We start from the raw sequence: 27,053 nt of genomic DNA, 5'->3' as shown, positions 1-27,053 counted from the left end.
TATCTGAGGCTTAAAAAGAAGTAAAGAAATTTTATAATTTAGCAAAAGAAAACTAGTATGTAATCTATCAGGAACTGCAAGATAATTATACCAACTTTACCCTCTTAACGATCCTTTAAAAATGCGAATCAAAACACAAATATTACCATAAGATTTCCTGGAATCTACTCTGTTCCTGACCCTGCATCTTTCACCATGAGGAAACAAGAAGACTGCAGTCCTGCCATGCCTCACCTCCAACATCTTCTGTGATTACTTCTGTGCTACTACATTACAGCTCTCAGAAAACCTTGTTGTAAGGGACAGGCGGGTAAAATTCCTATTTCCCTGGATCCCGTTATTGTCAAAGCATTAAGGTACATTTGTACATGACTGAGGCCTGAATATTAAAATAGCTGTGATTTTCTTGCTCTTTTCTAACTAGGATATATAGCTTCACTAAAAGCAGGGAAGCTTTTCCTGGAAGAAAGCAAAGAATTTATCTGTTTTACAGGTAAATAAACTGTACAACCAGTCTTGCTGGGTGAGATCAAAAGTATATCTAGTCAGTATCCTCTGTAACAGTGTTGCTAATTAAATGCTTCTGGAAAATTGTAACAGCAAGGTGGACATATATAATAGTTCTTTTTAACATTCCCCTAACCTCCAACCACATGCAGCTCTGTGATTTCCTGAGCTAAAAGTAGTTTCTATGTCTATAAATACTCTCAGTGAGTATCTCTTACAAAAATTTGCCCAGACTTCTCTTAACTCGTGTAAACTTTTAGCATGTGCAATGTCCTTTAGCAAGGACTTCCGCTGCTTATCAACATGTATGGGACTGACAGAATGTATGAAGATATCCCAGGCTTTCTTCTTTCTACCCCTTTAAAATCACAGGCTCATTCATCTGATATAGACCAGCCCTTATAATGGCTCGTTTACAACAGGACATTTCTGTAGGCAGTCTTGCTTTTAAGTAAAGCAAGAAGTGGTCATGATTTTAGCTCTAAATATATATGGGTTTAATCCCCAAATCTGATGTCCAATATACAAATACTATGTTCTATCATTGTTTCTTCCATTTAGCTTTTAAGACTCCTGTTCCTGTACACTCATAATAGTATTCATTATCTTCAGTGTAAAGGCATTTCTCCTGGACTGACTTTTCTGTAAGGTCTTTTTATCCTTCAGGCTGTTAATTACTGTCTTGCTTCAGGTCTGACATTCATATTCACAGAACTCCTCATATATGCTTCAATCACACCATTTTTTTCCTCTTCCCCTCTAATTAGCACAATACCGGTTTTGTCAGCCTTTCCATTTCCCAACCAAAATAACTGTAACCCCCCTTGCCATTATATGATCTTTTTAATGCCCTTCTGCCTTGATAGATTCTATACTCCCTGCAACATACTCCCTGCAAACACATGTTCACACTCAGCTGATGTCTAGTGAGTTTCTTTGCCTACCAGACTCATCATATCCAATGACTACATTGGTTTCCTGTTGATCACCTTTGAGTCATGCTTCTGTTATGACTCTTCCTACCTGCTACCAACTCTATCTTATGGGATGCAGTCAGCTATTCTGAGACCCTCATCTTGTGAAACTGCCTGAAGCAGAACGCTGTGGAAAAAGCATTCTTAGCACTTTCTGAAAGAATTTAGCCTAAATGAGAACAGGAAGAAGAATGGTGGCTCATGGACATGAAGCAAGACAAATACTTCAGTCCTTGAGGTACTGTAAGTAAGACCACTGCCATATTCAAAATATCATACAAGCATTAATTTCCACTGTATGTTTGGGGAGGGAGTAACTGGAAGCATTCAGAACACAGCATGTGCCATTTGTCAGCCCAAATCCACGTATGTTTTCTAAGGCAATTCATGAAAGCCTCTGTCTGTTATACAGACCATCAGTGCATATCCTGTTCATTTGTTACAGGTTTCTTTTAACAGCACATAGATGTCATGTAAATAACAGGCCTGACTACACATTTTTTCTGTCCAAACTGTTTCTCAGCAGAGAATTGTGCATTTTGGACAAAATTAAGTATATTTATTGAAACAAAAAAAACCCCTTCATCAAAAAAACAAAGCACTAGTCTTTCCTTTGTTTTCTAGAGTAAAAAAGCCTCACTTTTTGTTTCTTTCTATTTCTTTTAGTTCCTCTACTCATTACAATGGGGTTTTTCTGTACCTGTCTTCAGTTTGAGTTCCTTCCTCGTACTGTGTATTAAGTTTACTATTTGAGTCCTAAAACCTTTCCACAATCCACTCGAAGTCTGATGTCCTCTCCTTTCAAGACAGCTTGTCATTAGTTCCTTACTCACCTGTCTTTTCATTACTAAACTCCATCTTCTCCAGGAAGTTTCCTTGATTCCTTTTTTTCATACAGGTAAAGAATCTTACATTTACATCCAGCCAGCTGGGATGCTTCCACACTTCACTCTCACATTTCTAGTTCACAGTTAGCATAGGTGAAGCTGTCTCATGTGTGATCATATCCACTAAAATCTAGGAATTCTAATCACAAACAGATTTCTCCAATGAATTTAAAGTTGAAGTAAATTGAATTTATTGCTGTTAAGAATGCTTGTATGATGACTAGAATTTGATTACTTTTAGGAGAAGAGGTCAGAAATAAGCAGTCCCAGAAGATTTCAGGACACTGCAGATAATATGAGTCCTAATTTTAGGAGAATATCGAATTATAAAATACTACACTTCTAGGTTTTTTTAGCTCAGCTCATCCTATAATGATTCATTAATCTGAACAAATATAGGCCTTGCTCACCTGTGTGAGAGACCAAACCGTCTAGAAAGGAACAACAGAAACTCCAATGAGGGGTTCCTTCATATTCCTTTTTGCAGGGTTGGCTTTATTTCCAAATAAAATAAGCTAAATTCATTGTTATCCAATTTATATGGGGAAAAAATGTCCACCAAGTACCATTCTGTCAGAACAGCTGATTTCCTGCAACAGACCTAAACTCCTTTTTCTTTTTACAGATACACTTAAATAATAACCCCTCTATACTTAGGTACCATCCTAATTTTAGAGTAAACAAGTTGGCTAAATTACACCATTAACAACTTCCATCTGACTTGTTGACTGAATTCACTGAGGCAGAATTCTCTGTATTTCTCAAACTGCAATTACTGAATAAATAAAGTCATAACAGATAAAAACTGTGGAAAGAATTTGTTTATGAGCAGTGAGTAATAAAACAATCTGGGTTAAACCAGAAAATACCTAAAAGATTACAGAACAACAATATATTTATTCAGAAAAGACTGAAGGAGATTAGCCTTCAACTACACTGAAAAGAAAGAAACAAAAAAAGTGGAAAAAGCTTCTCTATGGAAAAAAAAATGTAATCAATATCCTAATTGATTTTTCTTAGCTGACCAAGAAATAATAATGTAAATACAGAGCTAAGTCCTCCAGGGATGCTTTTTTGCTTGATGTCATCATTTCACATGTAAAACCTGGGTGCATTGCCCATAATGTGTTAGCTACTACAAACATTATCCTGACAAGACAGAGTCCCTTATGGCTCTGGCTTCTTACAAAATGCACTTAAGCTTACTTCCAGAACATAATGCAAATTGGGTAGTGTTAAACAAAAATGAGTTGCTTTTGTGTGACCCTCTTCCTCCCTCAGTCACTTGTGCCCCTCTCAACCCAACATAATTTCAGACTGACTTCAAGCTGTTCTAACACAGCACAGGGAAACAGCTTGCACTGAGCAGCAGGGGAAAGCAAAAGTGAGCTTTAAATACTGATTCTACACTCCCCTTTTCATGGTATTTACATTATGGCTCCCGTCCAAGGCTCTGGTCCTCCAATTTCAAAGCAACAACGGCACAGCAAGAGTGCAACATTTTGCTCTAATCTTCAACATGAATCTTATTAAAATGCAGTGAACAGCCTGTATAGGCTTTTTTTTCCCTTTGTAGATTCACTGCAGCTGTATAGATGTCTTAAATGTGCCGCTAAAATGGTTCACAGGACCTGGCAGCACACTTGATTTCACTTTAAGAAATGCTGTCAACATTAATTTCATTTTAGAAATAGACTTACTCTTGCTTCTTAAAATGAAAGTTTATAAGTATAAGTTGCATCTCACAGTTTAAAGTAAACTGTCAGACGTCTCTGGATTTTATTGAGCCTGAACAATTAAAATATCTTATTTGTCTTTCAACATCAGTGCAAGGTTATTGTTCTTACTTCAGACCCCTATCATAGCAAAATCGTTCCATTCCCTTTTTCCTTCCCATCGTGACTCCTCACTTTGAGTAAAATCAAAGATCTTGCTATTCAGGTACACATGTATGAAAGACTTTTCTATCTTCCCTTTCTCTTTCTCATCCCCAACTTTTAAGGAGCCTATGTAGCATCTGTTTGATGTCTGCACACATGTAAATGCTGGTCCATGTTTTTCCACTGGTATATGCTTCCCTACATGGGAAACACTGGTGACTCTCAGATCATGATGTGGAAGGCAAAGGCAGCTGAAAAAATGTTATACCAGACTGCCTGGTCACAGGTTAGGGGGAGCTGCAATTACTTTAGGTCTGGCAGGACCATAATTTGTTGGCCTAAACGATGGCAGGATGCATTTCCCAGGAGTCCGATGAAGAAAACTGCCTAAGACACACTATAGAAATTTTTCTACAAAGAGTCTTTAACTAGCTCAGTTTCTCTTAAAGAATCCCCATGGAAATTTCCACTTAAACAGAGATATAAGCCTTATTTAGAATTTTAATTATGCTAAATGTCATCTTCTCCTTCCAATTAATCTTTGCCTTTGAATACAGATGTATCGTTTTACTGATAACAGGAGTCTTTGCCAGAGAATATTTAAAGTCTAGCTGTGATATATATAGTGCTAAGCTGGTTCACAGGGACTTGATTTCTATGCTGCAAACAAAGCTATACAGCAAAATTGCGGAAGTAGGCAATGGGGGGTTTTGTAAAGCACAGAACTTTGTAAAAGAATAAAACCTTTGACCTAATATTACAGAAGACTTTCACAAAACCACTGGAATATTGGGTAAAAATAGTGGAATTTCATGCCAGTTTCAGTTGCAGGACTGACATTTACTTCAAGTTTCCTCTCCAAACTATCTAAGCCAGAAGTTTGCAACCACTGTGGTGGGTATAAGCGTAAGAGCAAGCACATGGGATCAGGCCACAGGACTCTCTAGTCCAGTATCCTGACAGTGGCCAAAAGCAGTTGCCTAGGAAGAAGTATAGAGCAAGTGCACATGATACTTCTCCAACTATTCTCCTAATACTTGTGGCTCAGGAATTTTGACATAGATAACATTAAGCAAATAGCTAAAAACCAATTTTAAATCTAAAAGAGTCAGTGGGAAAATGCATGTTAAGAATGTGCAGAAGTGTTCGCAACATCAGAATTTCAGATAGTTTTGGGTGAAGCAAAGTGGACACATGTTAATTAGAAACCAGTCTAAGACTGCTGAACTCATTTCACATAGATCAACGAAACATCCATTAGACAGAAACAACTATTGATCAGTTCTGACCTGGATTTAAATCACAGGCCTGAGGCTAAGAGGCTCTGTACATGGTTACCACTCCCAGAACCATATAATTCCTTAGCAGTGCAACTTTAATTGGAAAACAGAAAAACAGATGGTCCAACTGAAAGACAATCAGAAGTCCCAGTATGCCTTTACCTAAGTAGAGGGATTCACAGACTAGAAGAAGCAGCAGCAGGAGGGGAAAGAGCTGAAAACAAACATGAAAATAACCACATTGTTTATAGCTAAGTAGTAATACTAACATTACATCTTGCAGCATTTAAGCAACCAAGGGGCTTTACATGTCTTGATGCTTTACACATCTTATCAGCTTTCTCTAATGTAAAGATAAGAATGTCAATCCATCAGTAGAAGCTGCTGTTGTGATAACAAAAACATTAAGGAAACTTTAAAATCACAGCAAAGTAACCGTTTCAGCAGTGAAAGGCAGGGTGCTGACGTGATAGGCACCATCCTCTTTTTGAGTTGGGTTTAGAGTCAATGTTTGAAACCCTCAAGACATGTGCTTTTATAGCAATAAAATTGTAATGCCACATCAATATTTGAATAGCCAGTGGTACTTTTTAAATAAAAGCATATCAATTTTAAAAGTGCCATCACTGGCCAAACATGGCCAGTCTCACAAAGCATACAGCATGTGCTCTTTGCACTAAAGTCCGTCTGAACTGAGAATGCCTTTTACATTGCCAAGATCTTCTTTGGCATTGAAGACTGGGCCCTGGTTCTATACAAGAAATACATCAAGTAATTTTACAAGATATGTATTTTCTATAATGGATGCATCTATATTTTACACCCAGAATAGGTCCCAAGGAAGCATTTCTTGCAATATTTTTACAGAGTTCAATTTTTTGTTTTCCAGTAAAGCACTGCAGTATCACATCTGTTACCACTTTTGCAGTGTGATTTTCAAGGAAATAATACAAGCAATCACATGTAGTATCTCTAACTGTTTCTGAGTTTTTACACCATTTATGGTGCCCTGTCTCATAAACTCTTGGTCCCATTCCCACTCAGACTCTTTGGTGCTATCTCTCACATCATGCCTCATTGTATGAGCAATTGCAGTCAAACTTCAAATAGCAGCACACGTTATCTTTTCAGTCTCTGCTTATATTCCCTTCTGCTCTGATGCCTTTAAACTTTAAGCTGTATGGACAATTTACATTATGCATACATTGTATGGATTATATAAACTACTAGCATTTACTAAAGTTTAAAGAAAAGGCAAGCTGCCTTGTCCTCATTTTAGGTAAGCAGTTTTCTTTTCCTCAACAAATATCTACATTAGGCATCTCCCCTTCGCACCTGTTCATTCCCACTGGACTGGCTAAAAGTGAGCTATTTAACCATTTTTTTCCTGGCTACTTACCTAAACCAATGGAAACCTGAGCTGAATTGGATCCATGAGTGCAAGTTTAATATAAGCAGAAGAACAGGTACAAGAAACATAATACAGAATAAACAGAGCAAGGTAAAGAGAGCACTAAGAATCTCTGAATTAAGGAAAATATACAACTTCTGGTAGTAACAAAGATCCTCAAGCTATACAAAGATTAAGAACTCCTGGAGCTTGCCCGACTGAGATCTGAACACAATAGTACTGTTTGTACTATAATGGGCTTTCCCTTGGCTGTGCAAATCTTTAATATTTGTTGTTGAAAACTCCAGATGCTACAAAAAAATAGGAGGAAAAAACCTAAAATTATGGAAAAATAATGATTAATGAATACCAATATTTCTGAGAAATGAAGTATACCAAATATGACCTGCACATAAGTGGAAGAGCTCTCAATGAAGACCTAAGAAGCACTGCATGAAATAATATAGCAGTATGAAAATAGGATCCTATCCCAAAACTTTCAGGTAAATATTATTCATGGCTCTTCAAAGATATGTATTGTGTAGAAATAAGCAAAGAAGAAAGGCTAACAATATCCAACCACGAGTGGGATAACATTCACCTGCTGGAGGGCAGCTTAAACCATAACAAAAGCTGCCCAGAATTTCACTTTGTTTGAGCTAACAGGGAAAGTCCAGAATGAGTTTGCATTCCGGCCATCACAACTACATTCCTCATTAACCATCTTTTCCCAGAAGTGGTTCCTTTAGAGCCTTGTGACAGAACAACATTTGTGAACACATTGCATTGCTTATCACCACAGACAGGTCAGCCTAACCCAAGGCTGGCTGGAGCTGCTGCCCTTTCAGGCCACGGCTCTAACAGCTACCTAAGTTGCACCAGGGAGCATTTCTAGGCTATGGAATTTGTCTATACCATAAAACTGCCAGTGTGTTTTCTGGCACAGTTCTGACTCAGGCTTGGTAGCAATCTGCCAAACAGTTCCAGGGCAAGGTTCAGGACTTAGCACAGCACAAAGATCTTTCCCAAACAAAATCTGGATGTGTCCATCCTCCTTCAGAGGCCACGGACAAAAGCTGTTCCATGCCAGCTGGACCCAATGCCAAAGGACAGTCTTGGTATGTTTAATCTACTGGTACAGATGGATCAGAGAAATATCAAATCCCTTCAGTTTTCACCCTTCTATATTGCTGTCTTGAAATCAGTTGGTGCCTGGTATATTACTGAATACACATTTGATTTTCATGCGAGATGAGCAAATTTCTTTTTCAGTATTAGATTTATTGTTGCCATTTTAAAAGGCTGTGTATTCAAAGCAGCAGCTACACATTGTCAACAGCACCTGCGAAAGAAATCATGAAATAAACTTTGATGTGGCTATCATACCAATTAAAAATACTCAGATGAGTCAGATGTGACAAAATCAGGCCCTTAAATTCCTGTGATGAAACATTTGCGATCCTCTATCTCCACCTGGTACTCTTAACTTCCATTCTATTGCTTCAGCTTCCCTCACCTTTCCTCTGAACCAGTGTATTTAGTGATTCTTGCACTGATGCTATAGTCTTAGTCACTGTTACAGGATATTTCTGCAATATTGCACTGCTTCCACTCTTGCAAGTTACTGTAGGATACTCCTTAATGACTCCAATATCGAGGCAATTTTCATTCGTACTGATACTTCCATAGACCCCTCTAACACACACACACACGCACATGCACACAAATTATTCTCACTGTAACTGAACCCCTTTTTACTGCTAAAGCACTGTTAGGGAGCTTGTAGAGTAAAAAATAAGGTGCCTAACATTTATTGATTTTTTTTTAATAGCTAATATAGTTTTAATTATTGATTGATGACACTGGATTTCCTCATTCAGCTTATAAACCCTAGTCTTCCCCTAGTCCATAAGCCCTATCATTCATAGAAAACAGTTGATGTGAAGACAGCAACATTTTGGGTATCAAATGAAACTATCACATGCAGTTCTAGGGAGGATATGCTGACAGAAGCAGCTCTTACACTGTCTTATCCAGAAGGATATCTTTTATTTGTGTGTGATCATTGTATCTAGTCCATGACGTCTATGGCTAGTCTCAGGGAAAAGTGATCTAAGCAGCAAAAGGCAGTGCAGTATTCTTATATGATATTTGCACCAAAGTGCTGCAATCAGATAGAAACTACGCAAATATTGCTGTATGAATGCAGTTAGAACATTTTTATGTAACAAACAGATCGGAGAGGGAAAACTTGATGTTTTATTCCTCACACAAAATTTCTACTGAAATCAGTTAGAAATGACTGAGAGTTCTGATCAAATAAATTTTAAACATGAGCTAAAGATGTGGTATGGATACACTGTCAGTTAAATAAATATGTTGACCTGTCTTTGTAAATCTTATTCTATTTTCTGAGAATCAATATCTGCACTTTATTTTTCCTTTTTTCCCCCCTATTGTAATGATTTATTTTGACAAATGTTAGCTAACAAATTCTACTGTCCAAATTAGCCTATATTTTCTCCATAAGCTCTTGCGGTCTGTTATTTCTATTAAACCATTGACAGAGTTTACAAAAGTAATGCAAACCTTTATGGCATCACAGCTACAGGATATACTGAATGTAGTGATCTATACAGTGAATATAGTGATAGATTTATAAGGTTAAACTTAACTTTATTTTCTGATTTACACTTCTTTGAGCTTTTAATAATTTTCTTCAGAGTGTATTTTTGTCAGAATTAGTTTTGACAGCCATTTTTTTAATTCAACATAATTTGAAATCTAGCAGTTTGAAATCAAAAGAATCTTATAGCCTTCCAGTCCCATCCCTTTAATATTACTAGCTCAAACCAAATGGAGGATAAATGTATTGCTTTTTATTATTTGACACTGTAAGACATCCTAAAGCCATGTGATGGACTTTTATCCTAAGCATGTCTTGCTGTATACAGACACAATTCTTTTCAAAAATTTCTTATCGTTTCTGTTGAGAAATCAATACCTTTTAAGGTAAAATGCCTTTTTTATAGATTTCTCTCCTTTAAAAGGTAAAAAACCTGTTAATATGCTGTCATCATAATGTCCACACTAGGGCTGTCACATTTATAACTTGCTGTGAAACAAAATTTCAGGGCCAGCTGGTTGTCCTATGACAAGGTAATGTGCTATCACTAATGCATATAGCACTTGAACTCTGAACCTCTCTCAATTCCAGTAAGAAATATTGTGGAAAGGTGTTTGGCTCAGAAAGAAAAAAAAGCAAATGTTACAGTGCTCCTTCTGACCATATGAAAAAGTTATAACAGTAAGTACTAGAGAGGGCCTCACCCTCCTGGACTTGAATAATGAAAGAAGACAATTCAATTCAAGTCCTTTGAATCCAAGAATAAGACATCATTGCCTCAAATGAATAAAAAAACCCTCAAACAAAAGATCTGCAGGGCATCCCAGTATGTAAACAGCACCTACTTCAACCTGTTAACCCTTGCTAGTTCATCTGTGATAATCACACAGTGAATTTTATTAGGAAATAATAACTCTGCTTCCTTGAGTTCCCATGCTGACTTTCAAACAAACTTGCACCCTTCACTGGAAGCATGTGAGAATCTTATTCTGAGAAAATCAGTGTTTCAAGCTCCAACATGCTTCAAGTTGAACAGGTAGTATCATGCTGAAAGGACTATTAAAGACAAAGTTTAAATGTCTACTCAAGAAGAATATGCACAAAACTGTAACAGGACGCATGTTGGATTAACTGTGCCTCTAGTTAGGGAATTTTAGTGACTTAACAGCATTACTATTTAAACATTTCTGCATCTTACTGCCAGGCAAGGACAGCAGAGCAGTAGCATTCCATGTATTTCTTCACTGCAATACATGGCAAAGTAATTCAGTTCTGATCTTGTCATTCAGAATACATTTTAAAGTTGCACTTCTAGTCTCTTCTGACTATCCAAACCTGTGAGATTTTTCAGAACATTTTTATTTCATAAATGCGGAATATCATTTATCACATGATGTCACCAAATACTTTGCCAGTGATTTTGAAGAAGTGTTACCTCATGGATGTTTCTTCTCAGAATTAACATCAAATCACACTCACTATGATTCATTCAATTCGATATTTTATCTAATACAAATAGTCTTTCATAAATGTAACTTGAAATGGAAATGGATATTGCAGGAGTACTATTCATTTTAGAAACACATTTGCATAATCAAAGAAAAGTAATAAAGTATAATATAATATAGACAGATGTTACGTATACAGATACTGCATATTAAGAACATCATGGCTGTTGACATACCTTACGAGATGGAGTAATAGTGCTCTATTTCAGATTTTGTGCACTAGAATAGCTTTCTGAGATACTTAACTGATTTTATTTAAGGTCCCAGAGGTGCAACAGTCAACCAATTTAACAGCAAACATGACTGCAACACAATGCTCCAATGCAGAATACTTGATCTAAAAAGCGCAAACAGCAATAGTGAGCTGTTGCAATTTGAAGTTAATTTGGCAATGACAAGGCCTTTTAAGAACTGGTGTTAAAATTTTAATGGAGAAACCAACCAACCAACCAAACAAGATGTAATGCTGGCTGGAGTAAAAAGCTCTAGCACGAAAGAAAGATCTGAAGTCCTGTCTCTAACCCTACGTCCTGGTAGGTCACTTTAGGAAGGTCTCTTCCATGCTCTGAGCTTCTGGTCCCTCTTCCGTATGGGATATGGAGCCCTTGTGTTTGTTTCACCCATTTCAATTGCAAGTTTTTTCAGGCAAGGACTGTCAGGGTCCATTTGGACTCTGCATGTTACTGCCACGCAAAGAACAACAAAACATCCATTTTGCTAGGACTGGAAGTTTATTCCAGCCGGCAAGAATACAGCTGCTACATCCTCTCCATGCCACGGATAGCCCTGAACATATTTAGATTAATGGAGTGCTTTGAGCCAAGCACATTTGTAGTGTGCCGTAGAGAGGCATTATAAGAAATATACTGGTGTCAAACTAATCACATTAATATAATATCATAAACTAACATTGCTGCTTTTGCTGGGAGAAACATGAACAATAAAATCTATCATATAGAACACTTGGTGATTAAAAGAAGAACTGTGTAAAGACTATAATGTGAACACAATTTTATTGCTCCATTATAAAAAAATAATAAGGTAATGTCAATGTGAATTACCATGTGATCTCCAACATTAAAGTACTACAATGAAACTAGCAAATTACTGCAGTGAAAGCATGCACATGACATACAGTTACCTAGTATGTATCACCATTATATTCATGATAATAGCAAGAATCTAAGCTTAAAAAGGTAGAGAAGTTGAGAGACAAAGAGTGCATGTTCCCATTCCTAAAGGGCACAGAACAACAAATGATTTGAGATATCAAGGGCTGAAGCCTACCTAAAAAGACATGAATGAGATATAGCCTAGGAAACTCTGGGAAATTCACCTTTGTGACATTTAAAAAAGATATTCAATCTATCTGCTGTTCAAAACATGTTAGATGAACTAGCCGTACTTGATCCAAGGTTTACTGAGATTTAATGGCTTTCCATCATTAAATACAAATGACTTATATTCATGCACAAAAAAAAAAAAATCTCAGTTAATAAGGCTGTGACAAACTTCTCACAAAGGAGACATTGATCAAAATCTTCATGTAGTCAAGGAAGATGGCAAAGACCTGAAGCTTTAACTTTAGGTCCCACATCGTTAAATGTTCTGCTATCTCCACCTCTCCTTTAAGTAAGTATCACCCTGTCATCCAAGAATTAGGAGATGGGAGCATCAGTGGCTCCTGCATAACTAAGTTTGGCTAGCCTTTCTTTCTAAGGAAAGTTTCCAGAAAAGAACACCTATTCCCTGGCATCACACTTTCCTACATTTGGCATCTTTGTACCTTCTCTAAGGTGTAGGCAAGGGACAAGGGTTTTTGTACACTTGGGCAACTCAGCTGTTACACACTGTCTTTCCTTTCTTCCTCAGCAGAAGAAGGAAGATGTTTCAGGTGATCAGGATGATAAACATAACTAACAGAGTAAAAAATTATGCCTTCTGTTATGCATCCAATATCACAGCTCCTACATGAATTTATAATTTTTGTGGGAAGAAACCAGATCCTAACCGGTATTTATTATAACTGGATGAGGCTTTGGGCAATGTGGTCTAGTGGAGGGTGTCCCTGCCCGCAGCAGGGGGGTTGGAACTAGATGATTTTTAAGGTCCCTTCCAACCCAAACCATTCTATGATTCTATGATTCTATTTCAAGGTACTTTTTAATAATGTGTATCACTTTCAATAGCCTATATATTGCACAGTTGTTTATACCTCACTGCACAAATATCAATATGTGTCAAGCTGTGTTATTTCTTAATGGAATTTAATTCAAAATATATACTCTTCTGTACTTCAATAACTTAAAAATACTGTCTACACTCTATTATTCAAGATAGAAAAATGATGCAGGAAATAATTTACTGCTTTTTCATAACTATGCCATATACATAAAGTTCATGACATTCAGTGTAAACCTACAGTAGGTTAAATGTTATCTACCAACCTACTACAGCTTGCTTAGTTCATAGAATTATTATTTTTTGCTTACCCAAATCTGTAGCTTAATTCTTTTTTCATTTTTGAAAACCGTTTTTACTTTGAAATCAATCCCAACCGTGCTTACAAATGCAGACGTAAAGGAATCATCAGCATATCGGAACAGAAAGGAGGTTTTCCCAACACTGCTGTTGCCGATAATGAGCAGTTTGAACATGTAATCAAAGTTCTGATCAGATGTATCTTTCTGGACATATTTGGAATCTTGAGCAGATGCCATCTGTAATTCAAAATAGAAAGAAATAGTTTATTGTCTTTTGTATCCTATAAAACTGGAAACATTTAGATTTTATAGGAGTGTTTGATACCAGATCAATGAACTCAAGAAGAAGTTCTCAGAGGTTTAATTCTTTTTCATGATTCTTGTATCCATGATAATAGTTCTGGTTGCAAAAGAGGATGTAAACATCACTGGTGACTGGTACCAAAAAAAATGGTAATTCTAAAAATCTAGGACAGTTCTTGAGCATATAATTAAAAAGATCTACTTTCAGAAAATGTGATGAATGAAAAAGACAGTGAAAAGATAGACAATGATACTTCACTTATACAAAGAAAAAAGAGATCAATGCTGCGTTATGACATAGAAGGTATATTTCCAAGCAAAATCTTAATGTTTTACATCTGATAAAATTCTTGAACCATTTATTTTACTGTAAATATGCTGCTGTCTTTTGTAATGCCTATAACCTTATTCAAAGCATTTTGCCTTTACAAGCTTTCAGTTATCATACCATTAAATAGTGAATTGGGTATATACCTGAAATAAGGTCTTGATTTTTTCTAGTTCTAGTCTATTCTATAGTTTTGGAATGTGCAATGTTACTGCAACATCACCATAAGTGGCAGTTGTCAATGTTTTCAAATTTGAGTCCTTAAAATACAGTTTCTATTCCATATAAAACACCTGAATAAACACAGATTACTGAATACTGCTAAATAGCAAGCTTATTTTGCTCTAGGCACTTCAAAGATCATGGGTTCCATTTATAAAAAGTACACTTTTGGCTTTCAGAATGGTTGCAGAGATTAACTTGAAAACCTGACCAAAATGCTACCTGGGATGCTCAGAAAGACAGATGGCAAAAATAAAGAACTTAGAACTAGGTACTGTTTCACATCATATGCTTTTTAAGAAAAAATCTCAAGTATTTTGGGAGCCTGGCAGAATTTTAACTTCTTGGAGTTTGGCAATACTAAGGGCAACACAGACCTCATATCCTAACATAAAGGTTTATGGAAAAGCAGCTCACATCAAAGCTTTCTAAGTTAGACATCTCAGAGTGCATTTGGGCAATCCAAGAGGATAGGTGGAACCAGGGTGAGGGCTGTACACTAACCCACCTTCTCAGCAGAATTTCAATTACTGTTTAAATTTTCTGAGCTAATTCTGCTGTCTCATAGTACAAATAGCAATATGCCAGCTTCTTTGGGTTACTGAAGAGGCATATAGAAGGCATACAGTAGGTACAAAAAGTCCTGAAGGAGACTACAGAAGTAGCAAGCTTTTGAGAGAAAATTCAGTATAAGATTTATATTTCATAAATAATGGAGTAGGGAGTGTTTGATTTCAGAATTACCCTTTTATTTGGAAGTGACTAAAGTTCTTGATCAAATGTAGTCTTGGCTGGGTACCTACGTGCTTGCATACCCTGTGTTTGCATTGGCCTTAATAATTATTCACTTTCACAGGCATACAACGAAGAAGTTGTAGAACAAAAAACTAAAAATAACCAAGTATACACATCACTAATCTTTCATCTTTCTGATTTCTATAGCAAAAGACAGAAACAAATTCTGTCCACCTTCACTACTGTCCCTTATTGTAAAGGTATTTGTGGATATTTTGCTTAGAATATGAGAAAAAGAAAAGCAAATGGTTGTTTATACCAGTCTAATCACAACTGGCTATAAAGTACTAAAGAGTATGCTGATGTTGTACACACTTTGCAACAAGTCAATGAAGTCCAGCAGACAAAAGACTGTGCAGTGGGGATGCCCGTGTGTAACCTGTACACTTGCCCAGGTAGTCCGTTCCACTGCCCTTCTTGCTCCTCTCGGTTACGCAGCAGCTGAAACCAGTAGTTACCGCTTCTAGCAAGAAGAATAATAATTTTATTTCTTGATTTTATCTCCTAGGAAGCCTTTCATGTAGCTTCTTCAACTTGCTTAAGGTTTACAAAAAGAGGGTTTAGCTTTCATTTCATTTGATGCCCTCAGTCCTATCTGCCTTACAGTTCATCCCTATGTACTTTAATGCCTAACACTTCAGAAACAGTATGATTCAGTGAGCAGAGCAATCAGTACACCTGGAATCTAATAATAGTCTTGCTAAATCTTGTACATTATATAGCCTTCCTGAGTAACAATGTGTTTCGTGTGGATGGTTTCAAACACAGACCTTCACCACAAAAATTTTCAGTCCTCCTCTAAATTAATGTATTTATGTGCACTACCCATGCAATAGTTTCCTTAAAAGTTCTTAAAAATAATAAAAAAATGAAACCCAGCACCTTCTGTTGGTGGCTGTTGAAGGCTGTGCCTTGAACTTACGGATTCATTACTTGCAGTACCATAAGCAGAATTATGGGCAAGTTGAACCCAGAACTGCAGCCAGCTTTTATCGCAGGGGTAGGAGCATGTTTGCCTATTATAGGATGCAGAAGGCATAGGAAAGGCATGGGAAAGGACTAATCTCTCCACCTCCCACCTGGGCAATCATGAGACTATTACTGAGGTACTGATAATGATTCAAACTGTTTGGAGAGACTAACTTCAGCCTTGAGAGCCAGTCTCCCTAGACTACCAATAGTAAGCCTTTCTTGTGTGCAAAACCCAAATGAGTTTTAGAAAAGTACTGGTGCCTGCACTTGTCTGAAGAAACATCAAATTCAGTATAAGTGCTAAGACTTTTCCATTACTTCCCAAACTCGCTTATTCTGTAGGAAGTACAGAGACAGATTCTTCAGAGTACAACTTACATCACCTAATTCAGACTCTCGTTCTAAATGATACTGTAGAGGAGTGTCTATTTTTCTGCTAACTTTAAGGGAGACCTAGATGTTTGGTCCTCTTGAACTTTGTGAATATGCCTGCAGTGCTTCTCTTTCTTAAATGCAAGCTGCTGAGTTCAAGTAGGTATGGGATGCACTGTAGCCCACTTTCTGATGTATTAATATGTCATTTCACTCCTAACAGGACTTGTCCCTACTATGGAGGCATTTGGCAAAGAAGTGTGAAGAAGCTAGTCCGATAATATGTTCCTCATTTGGAAACCATGCTGGAAATAATCATCAAGAATTCCATGTCCAGGCCTGTAATTAAATACAACATAAATGGACAGGAACCAAATAAACATGCCAACCTCACTAATGTTATGATGCTCTGTTTCCAAGAAAGCAAAACTCTTACCTTAATTTTGAAAAAGTTCTCTTCTGAAATTATTAAATGGATATATTAAACAAGCATCACTCAGCAAAACACACTGAGTTTTCTCTTCAGTAAAATTTTGTCCTTATTTAGTAAAATTGGAGACAATGCACATGGCTATTTTCACTAGCGTATTGCATACTTGCTTTTTTGTAGAATGGGTCCCTATTCAGATCCCTACGCCCATCAGGTTGTTCACACCAAAGGCAGTCTCAGGCCACCTCCTATAGGACTCAGAGTTGAGAGTCCACTCGCAAATCTAAACTCGAGAGAACGATCAGAAGACCTATAGTCAGGAGGTCTCACATGCCTCCTCCTTACCAAAACTGAGAGAAAGTATGTCCCCAGCTTGAATATCATCCACGGACAAAAAAGGATGACTTTATATGCTTCCCTGCTTACAGCACATCTTTAAACTCCTTAACTGTAGATTATTTATGGCCATGGGCAAGTTTAAGCATTAAGAAGAGTTTTCTGTATCAGACCCAGCTATTTTTCAAGCCTCGTGTTCAGTTGTTTCCTTGAACCCAAAAGAACAGGTTAAAACAGGGCAAGGTTGAGAACAAATGTCTAAAAAGTATGGGCTTACCTGCCACTTTCATGATAATAACAAAACACTTGGCTATGTTACTCTTTATGGCCTTAGAGGGCCTCATTCTTTGACAGAATTAATTTCAACAGCTTTTTCACTTAAGCAGAGCACCATGCCATGACCTCCCTGGCCTGCACATCACTTCAGTTTGCATTTACACATGCAGCCCACTCTGGATGCCCAATGCAGAATAAATTGTCTGTGGAAAATATGATGCAAAAGGCAAAAAAGGTTGGGACTGAAAATACTGAGGTTCATTCCTTTGTGCCTTTCACAAACACATTGTTTTCTTTTAAAAACTATAATAACAGGCATGTCTTAAAGGAAAAGATTGATAGTAAGGCCAGGGAAAATGTCTTGGTTTTATCGACAGTAAGGGTAGATAGTGATTAGCTAATTTAGGGTTGTTTCAAAGACCAACACTCCTTTTCTATATACAGTGTAGAAATACATACATTTCCATTGCCTTCTAAAAAGAAACTGACTGGTGTCATTATTGTAGTTAAAAAGCCAGAGTCCTCTGCACACACAGCTTTTTGCTTTTTGTAAAATATAATTAGGCAAACATAATCAATGGATGTTGAAACAATGCAATACAATGGGAAAATTCAATGTTTGTAACTCACCAGACTGTATGTAGGATGCATTGCAAGTGAGTGTCTTTCACGTGCACATCAAATGTCATCATCAGGGTAGTCAAAATGTTACCAAGATCCTTATATATAAGAACACTATGACAATATAACCCAGTCATGAAGAAATCAATGATTTTCTAGGTAAAATACCAGACCAATAATCTAGAGGTTGGATTTTGTTCCTAACTCAGAGGTGTCATAAGACTTTTGCTTTCCTTTTTTCTATATCCTGGGCAAGCTGCCTAACCTCTCTTGCTTTTGGTGTGCTGTCAAGGAATACACCAGTATCCACAGATGCAGACAACAGCCAATTCTCACAAATCTTTATCATCTAATTTTTAACTGCCTAATTAATAAGATTTAACAGAGTTCAGTGGACAATGCACCAGCCACTTACTTGGAATTTACGGATTGCCAGCCATCTGCAGAGCACAGCTTGTGAACCAATGTACTTGGCAGCATCAGGAGAAGCTTATCTGCTTCAAGGTATGACGAGGTTAAATTCATGAATATGTGTAAGCATATCATAACCCAGTCTGAAAGGTGTAGTTAGAAATGCAAAGTTTTATTATAATGGCATAGTGAAATGCCAAGTTGGGGAATACCAGCAACATTTTAAAGAAGCTCTACTTGCTTCATATCAGCAGAAGTAGCATGAATGTGGCCATAGGGCTGGCAGCTGCCCAGGACAGCAGAATACAAGGTGCGGTAAAGAACTGTTCTGGCAAGGCTCTAGCACATGGATTCTGGTGAATCTACTTGTGGAGAGCTAGGGTATTATCCCTCACTTGTCTTTCTTTAATCTAAGTTTACCTTCTCCATGAAAAGTGTAGCTTAAGAAACATATTTCCAATTCTCATTCTAGGTAGTAAGGCAAAATCCCTTTCTCCAAATAGTGACAAAACGAGGACAAAGTCCGACATGGATTAGTCTAACACAGGATGTTAAAAACCCACCAAAATAGTACAGCTCCCAGAAGAAAAAACACAAGTGGTGTCAGGCCAGGTACTCCAGTAGAAATAAATTTGGATTTATCGGCAGGCAGGAAAGAGAATAAAGATAAGATGGCTACAGCGCTCTGCCATTTGCCTATTTTGTGCAGCACTCAGCATGAGGCTAGCAAAGACTGTGCAGCTTCTCAATTGCCAGAGCAGCTGCGTCAGTCCAAGAGACAAAGTGAAATACCAATGCCACTGTCCAAGGCACTGGTGAGCTGCCATTAGTAACAACTCTGGTCAAGCACATTTATGGAAGCTGAGTTCAAACTCGGGAAAGTACAGAAAAAGGTTATTAGGAATACCAAAGAATGAAGACCTTATCTTACGAGAGAAATCTAAAAAACAAAACCAAAAACAAACAAAAAAGGGAGTAAACAACACACAAGCTTGTTTTTCTAGATAGTAATCTGGAGTGAACGTTAGGGAATGAGAACTATTTAGACGGATGTATACTGGAGCAGACACTGTACATTAAGAAGTGAGTACAAGCTAGCTCTGAGTGCCTGTGAGCTGGAGATTAGAAAGTAACTAACCAGCAAAGGAGCAAGTTTTGATAGTACACTTCCAAAAAGGGGTAGTGACAGGAAGAGGACTACTGACTCCAAATGCAGCTAGATCAGTTAACAAAAAAGTGTATATAACTTGCTCTGTGGACTCAGTGGCTTGGCAGGCTCTTCTACCCCAGTGCTTCTAATTTGAACGAGCACTGACATATCTAATAATTTTGCTGAGTGCTAACAGATGAAATGCCATGCTAACTCCTGTGTCTAATAGCTTTGATTTGGCTTTTTTCATCATAATTTTATAATAATCTCTTAAATATCTGGAAGCAGCCTTCTCCATTGTGTTTGGATGTGTCCGTTATAAACCTATTTTGTCTGTGCACATCACTGTCATTGCCAGTGACAACAGTATACAAAAAGCTAAAAAGAAAATGTTCTCATTTATTTCCTTGACAAAGCAGATTATTTACAGATTATTTCCCACTTCCTAGTTTTCCCTTACCTCTGTGTCCTCAGTCACCTTTGAAATGATCTGATGCCCTGGCAAATGAAAAAGAGGGTCTCTTGAAATCTTGCATTTTCTACAGACTTCCATTAATGCCCATATGTGCTGATAAACACTAAGAACAGGTTATCCAAACTACACTCCTGCTTTTTTATTTTGGCAAAGTACAGGTATTTGGAAAATTTGCATGCTACAATCAGACAAGGACTGAAACTTGAAGTGAGTGCATCAGTGTATGAATCACTGAGAATTTCCCATTGAATCTTCACTTTTAAAAGTACCACCAAACCCTTAGGGAAAGCTACTGAGATACACAGACATTTCAACCAATTCAGACCAATTCTTAAAAGAACATGCAGAAACCATGCAGACTTCTATGTTTCACAGCATAGACAGTTCATTGGTTTTGACTTCTAAACCAAAGCCCTTTCCATGGCCATAAGCACTACTAAGACTTACACCTGTTCGTTGAAAACAAGGCTAGAAAAATTAAAAATAGTCGGAAACTCTAACCCAGATCCCATTATATCCAGCAGATGGCAATAGCAAATTTTACACTAAGTAACTCCTTCTCTGGAAGGACTGTTTGGGCTGCCTTTCTGGTAATTGTTGGCCCTTCTTGTCCACAGAGACATGGCATGAATTTGAGATTGAAACAAAGAATACATAAATATAGAAAGACAGTGCCAATGCACAGGCCCTTTTTCTCATCCTGCTAAAATATTTTATCTTTTTAGTTTTATTTTAATTATTGCTTGACAGAAATGGGAAAAAATGCCTACACTCTCCTCTGAATTGTTTTTGTCATGATTAAAAGACATACATTTGATCACTTTTTCTGTCGCTCTACAGTTCAGAGGTGGTAGCTCTGTAACAGACTGTTCTATGAATTTGTTATGTGCAAAGAAGTAACTACATTTGTTTCATCTAATAGGAAATCAGATAGCTAAAAGAGATAAATCGAGCAATTAGTTCGGCCAATCTAAACGACATTTGAACAAGGACCAACCATGCTAGCTTAACATGGGAAAACAAAAGGACTCTTAAGAAGAATAATCCACAACAGAATACTGTTTTACTGGAATCTTTAATAAGAATAATATTTGACTATGCTGGGAATTGTGTAAGTAGAAGAAAGGAAAAAAAGAAAAATCCCATGCAGAAACTACAAGTAAAAATCAAACCTCATTTGCCAGACTGCATTTTCACATCTTGGAAAATTCCAGATGCTTGTGATTATAATTTTGGATGTGATATGCTTAAAAATAGACACGGTTTGACCATCTCACCAGCCTTGAAAAAGTGGAATTTGTAGGGGTTTTTACATCTCTCTGCTGTCTCTTTTTATTCTAAGGCTGTGATTTCTCCTCACTTTTATTCAATTTCATTTAACAATAATTCCATTTGTAATGACAATCATAAAAAACTCAAGCTGTTCTCTGATATGTGTCAAGTACATATTTTTTTTATATCTGGACTTTCCTTTCTTTAGACTTTATTTTAATGTTGGATGACCATTTTCCTTCCACAACTATTTAGCAACATCAGTGAATTCAACACCTGTCAAAAATGTGAAATGCTATAGTGACCAATCTGTAGCTCTCATCCATTACTAGCAAAATTTGCTTTTCATGAAATGCTCTCCAAAGCCAATTCATACTAAACATGACTTCAGCATCTCAATAAGCATGGGTAAATAAATGACAAATACCACATAAACATTTCCAACTTATGCATGCTGAACTAGGCATTTTAAACAGCATCCTAATTATTGCTGTTCTCCAATCAGAAAACCGAAGGACATTCTTACTGAAGAATGGCTTATTTCTAGTACCCCTCTTTGGTTGAAAGGTTTCAGCATGTGACATTTGAGCAATTGCTCTACAAAAGATTTATGAGATTATCAGTCTCTGTCCAAAGTCAAGCAAAGTCAACTTCATATCAACGTAACTTAAGACTTCAGACTTCTTTTTGAGCATGCATACTGAAGAGGATGCAGATCTTCTCTTCAGGCTGAAATTCTATTACTGCCAAAGTAGGGATCCGGCATGAAAAATATTAGCTAACAGAGCTGCAGTTCTTAATTTAAATCACAGCAGATTGCAAAAGTGCTCTTTGCATTGTATAAAATCAGTGGGATTGATTGCTACCAATCCACTGGTAACATGACCAATCTTCTATTAGAAAAGTCATGTGTTCAAATGTATTGTCTGGGGCGCCGACATGAGATTGTAAAATAGGTCCTAATTAATAACTGAAGTACAGTTCACCAGCGTAAACAGTTTTGAACCAACAACCTAGAAACTGCTATAAACTTTGCATAAGGTAACTCACATCTGTATTGCATCTGTTTCTCCGGTGCTAAGAGGCATTATATTTTTCCATACATAAAAATGCTGAAAAGTGACAACCTCTTTGCTACCCCAGTTCTAGCCATGAGCCACCTCTCCCTGGTGCACATGGACAACTGCTCCTTGAATAAACAGGTGGAAATACCGTATCAACTTCCTGCGCATGCAGGTAGGACCTCGTTGCATTTCACCTCCTAACAACTTACATCCATTCACTCCCAGGGGAGCTGCGACCAACGCTCACAGGGCAGTATCTGTAAAAGACCATTCGGTTTGCCCAAATGAGAACCGAAATCCACCCACAGCCATGACGCCAGGGTGGCAGCCACTGCAGAGCCATGCCGCTCAGTCTCCCACTCCGGCTGCCCCCCGACCCAGGGAGCCGCGTTGCACGGGGCACAGGGGATCCCCAACGCACCCCTGCCCCGCGACGGGCTGCGGGCACCCTCCGCCTGCTGAGACCACCCGCTGGGGACCCCTCTCACAGGGACACGACACCCCCCGCCCCGGGCCCCATCGCATGCACTCCGGGGCCTTTCACGCACCCAAACCCCCTCACACGCACCCCGGGCCCTCTCACACAAGGGGCGTCCTCACCCCCTTCCTCCTCACACCCCAGCCACCAGCGAGAGAGCCCGGCCCGGCGGCCCCGCCATGCCGCTGCAAGGCGGAGGGGATTCTGCCCCGTCCCGCGGGCGTCCGGCTCTCGGCCGCACTGCGCCCACCGACCCCCTCGCCGCTCGCCTGGTTCTGGCCCGGGGACCGACCTGCATAGGCGCTTCGTGCCTCATGGCCGGGCGCGGCCCGCCGCTCGCTCCGCTGCCGCTCGCTCGCGCACGCCAACAGCCGCCGCCGCCGCCGCCCGCCCGGGCTCTGCTGACAAACCCGCGTCGCGATCAGCACCGGAGCTGTCCCCGCTCCTCCCCCGGCACCGCCCCTCCCTCCCGCGCACCCCCGGGAGCCGTAGTCCCCCTGCCCCGCGCCCGCCGCCTCCAGGGCGGGGAGGAAGGACTACGGCTCCCGGGAAGCTCTGCGCCCGGCGGCCCGCCGCTGCGGAGGACGGCGCGGGCGGAGGCGGTGCAGCTGGAGGGGCGGCGGGGCGAGCGCGCCGGTTTGCAAACTCTTCTCGTGGCCGCGCAGAGGCGGTGGGGCTAAGGGAAGGCTAAGGCAGCACGGGGCGCCCTGCCGGGGGGCGCGGCGGGGTTTGCCCGCGCTGAGGCGGAAAAGAGGGACGGAGCTAGCGAAGCCGGACCCCGGCGGTGCGCTGCCCGCCGCGGCCCCAATCCGTGGCAGCCAGGAAGGAGCAGCGCCGGACCGGGGGAGCGAGAGCGGTGGGCTGCGGGGGGGTCTCTCGGTGGACCGCGACAGACAAACTGCACGGCACGGCACCGGGCCTCCTGCGGGGTGTGCCGGGAAGCGTGCGCGCTGCCCTGCCGTTTCACGTCCCTTTATCCCTGCACCCGCTCCGCCCCGCCGGCAGGGGGCGCCCGCATCACCGTCCCGCCCCTCTGCGGCCCTGGCTCGGAGCCGCGCGGGCCCCGCCGCGCAGCGCCCGTGGGCAGCCGAGGGGCGGGTGTGCGGCGGCCGTGGTCCTGCACTCACGGCGTGCCGCACTGCCCGCCGCGCCTCGGGCCTTCTCCTGCCTCCCTCCTCATTGCCCACAGCCCGCCCTGGGGCTGAACAAGGCCGAGCGCCCCTCAGCATGGCGACTGCTGGTTAACGTCCTTACTGCTGTATAGTAACAGCCCCTACCCATGCCATGACCTCCTGCTCTTCATCACATCCCGTTGTCCCTGCTTTCTCTTTCCTCATTTGGGTTTTCTTTGGCCTTTGAGAAAAGCAGCTGCAGGCGCCGGACTGTGCTGGTGTACAATGGCGGCAGCCCCGTGTGGATGTGGTGCCGTTGCTTCTGGGTGGTGGCACTCATTTTTGATGGTGGTATCGAGGTCGTCATGAGGCAATGACAGTAAAACACCAGAGAAGCACCATGCTTTCTGCACGTGTCCCCAGTGCTGATTTTTATTTTAAAGATGTTTTAAATGTCTGTCTTGGCACTTTTTCCATAAACCCATCCTCTAATGTGGAGTCCATACTTATCTTGGGCCCTCTACAGGTCCGTAGAGGGTAGGAAAATGTATAAACTGTGTTCAGATTTAAGATTTGGTGTGTTTACTCAAAGGGTGAAGACGAACCATGGGTGTGAGCAGCAAAAGCGACCGACTCTGGGGATGTGTGCCTGAGGTTGGAGAGCTGGGCATTGTCTGGGCAGAGAGGGAAGGGCAGGAGAAGGCACCTGTGGTGGCTGAGGCAGCAGGAGAACAGCAGTCTGGTCTGTGGATCACCCACTTCTACATATGTGGTATGTGTTTCATAAACTGAATCACTTAGAGGAGCTATGACATAGGTGAATTGTATAAAGAAGACATGAATATGGTTTAAATTGTATGTAAGAAGTAATTTCATTCTAGCTTTGCAGCTTTTGAAGTTAATTCACAGCTATTTAAGCCTTCCTCGCTATAACATGAATATAGTAATTAAGTAGAGTTTCTTTCAAAGACATAACAAGACACGTATGCTGTCATACATTTTTGCAGCTGATTCTTCTTTCCTGCATGAAACACTGAATGTTACTCTTTCTCCCAGTGCGGGCATGTAGCCATGAATTTGCTCAACATTTCAGACCATCTGTATGTGTGCATGCATGCATGAGCATACTAAGTGCTGATTAATTTTTTTATGCATGTGATTTATTCTTGCTATTGATTTTAGGTGAATACATACAAAAATCATGAGTAACAAGCCGTTTCCCTCTGAAAACAGGGCACATTATATTTGTTGTCAAGTGCAATTGGGGAAAAATTGAGAGATTCTTCTTCCAATCAAAGTATTGTTTTATGGAGTTTTGTTTTTTAAGAAAGTAGTATAAATATATTACACAATCATGAATATATTAAACTAAAGCTTTCCATAAAACAGTTCTCATTTTGGAATGTCATTTTAAATCTTATCTGAATAGATATTTGAAACAGGAGATTAAAGTATTCAGAGAAGCTTTTGATTATAGAATTTAGAAAGTCTATACTGTGGATTTATTTTTCTATTAAACTTTTTAAGTAGATTTATTGCAGATACTGTATTTGAAATTACAAGACTTAAATGATGCTGGGTTCGCAGATTTATCCCAAGACAAAGATCCTCCACCGATTTTTACTATATTGGCCTTTATCTTAGCATTGAAGTCTCTAAGCAATCTCTCACCTAACATACAGGGAACTATCAATAAAACATAAAGTAGAATTACTTTTTAGATTGTCATATGTCCTTCTTTAAAGCATGGGATCATTTTTTCTTTTTTTTTTTTTTTTTACTAAAATGTTAAAGTAACCAGCACCTCTGAAAAAACAATACTTTTTTGTTTCTTTAATTTTTAAAAGGCATAAAAATGCAAGAATTAATGCGGAAATTTTTTGTTGTGTGTTGGTTAAAGAGACGATACTGGGGTTTTTTTTAAATTTCTCAGGTTTTGTTTATTATTTGTTTTCTGGCGGTATCTTTATCCTTTTCTTTCTGTCTTCTTCAGAGGCTTTTGAAGATGGTATGGGAAAGAAATGGACCAGAATTAAATACTATAATGCTAGACACTACTAAGGTTTTGTACCTCAAGCATCTTAGTCTAGTGGCACGCTTGTAACAATACTCCTGAATACTTTTGTCTACAGAGCACTGTTTTTCTGGGGCAGGAATTTCTGTTGATTACTCATCACTGGGTTAAAATACGTTAACATTTTTGGAACATGATGTACTTGAAGCTCTCTTTTGTACATAATTACTATGAACTAGCTGTTTTCACCAGGTGCTAACATACAAGGGAAAGGGACCAATTTTAGTAATATCTAATTCTTTTAACAAGGAATAGTAAAAACTCTGCAGAAGTAGTCATGAACATCAGTTCAGGTTTTCAGTTATACTGATTATACTACCTCCTTTTTCAGTTATATTGATTATACTACCTCCTTTTCATTTGCTAACACTCACAGGAGTAAATTTCTTTTTTTCATACCAAATGCTGGATCATGGAATGCACAGAACAAGTTAGTTACTATTTGCTAATTTGGACTAAATAAAAAAGAAATTTTCATTTTCCCTAGGTGGTGGCAAATAGTCATTCAAATAACATATGTCATCACAAAACCTAACCTAGAATGAGCATGCTGCCCATGAGATAGCTAGTACAGTCAATCTGGCTTATCTAGATGTAGAACAGTGTGATTTTTGGACATCTTTCAATCTTTGTAACACAGTTTGGTTTTTGCCCGAAACACTAGTTATACAGTGCATAAAAGATAAGCAATAACTTTCAGGGCTGCATACTAAATGTAAGAAAACTTGTACTAACAAAGGCACCAGGAGACAGCTGGTTTGTCTGCAGCTGAGTTGTTTTGGAGGAGTGAATTCTGGAATGATGGACACATTAACAAAGCTGTTTCT

General features: G+C 39.2%; 1 protein-coding gene across 1 annotated transcript in view; it reads right to left on the bottom strand.

Moving 5' to 3' along the window:
• Positions 1–23,459, bottom strand: part of RAB3C (RAB3C, member RAS oncogene family) — a 135,170-nt gene extending 111,711 nt beyond the window's left edge. The window contains exons 1-2 of the mRNA XM_054810617.1: positions 23,333–23,459; positions 13,545–13,772 (exon numbers count right to left, since the gene is read on the bottom strand). Coding sequence (XP_054666592.1) covers positions 13,545–13,772; positions 23,333–23,356 — 252 coding nt within the window. The 5' untranslated portion in view covers positions 23,357–23,459. The remainder of the gene's footprint in view (positions 1–13,544; positions 13,773–23,332) is intronic.
• Between the last annotated feature and the right edge of the window lie 3,594 nt (positions 23,460–27,053).

The sequence above is a fragment of the Grus americana genome, chromosome Z (assembly GCF_028858705.1).
Source record: "Grus americana isolate bGruAme1 chromosome Z, bGruAme1.mat, whole genome shotgun sequence".
Lineage (NCBI taxonomy): Eukaryota > Metazoa > Chordata > Aves > Gruiformes > Gruidae > Grus > Grus americana.
Note: the sequence above shows the minus strand (reverse complement) of the source record. Positions and strands in the feature narration are given on the sequence as shown.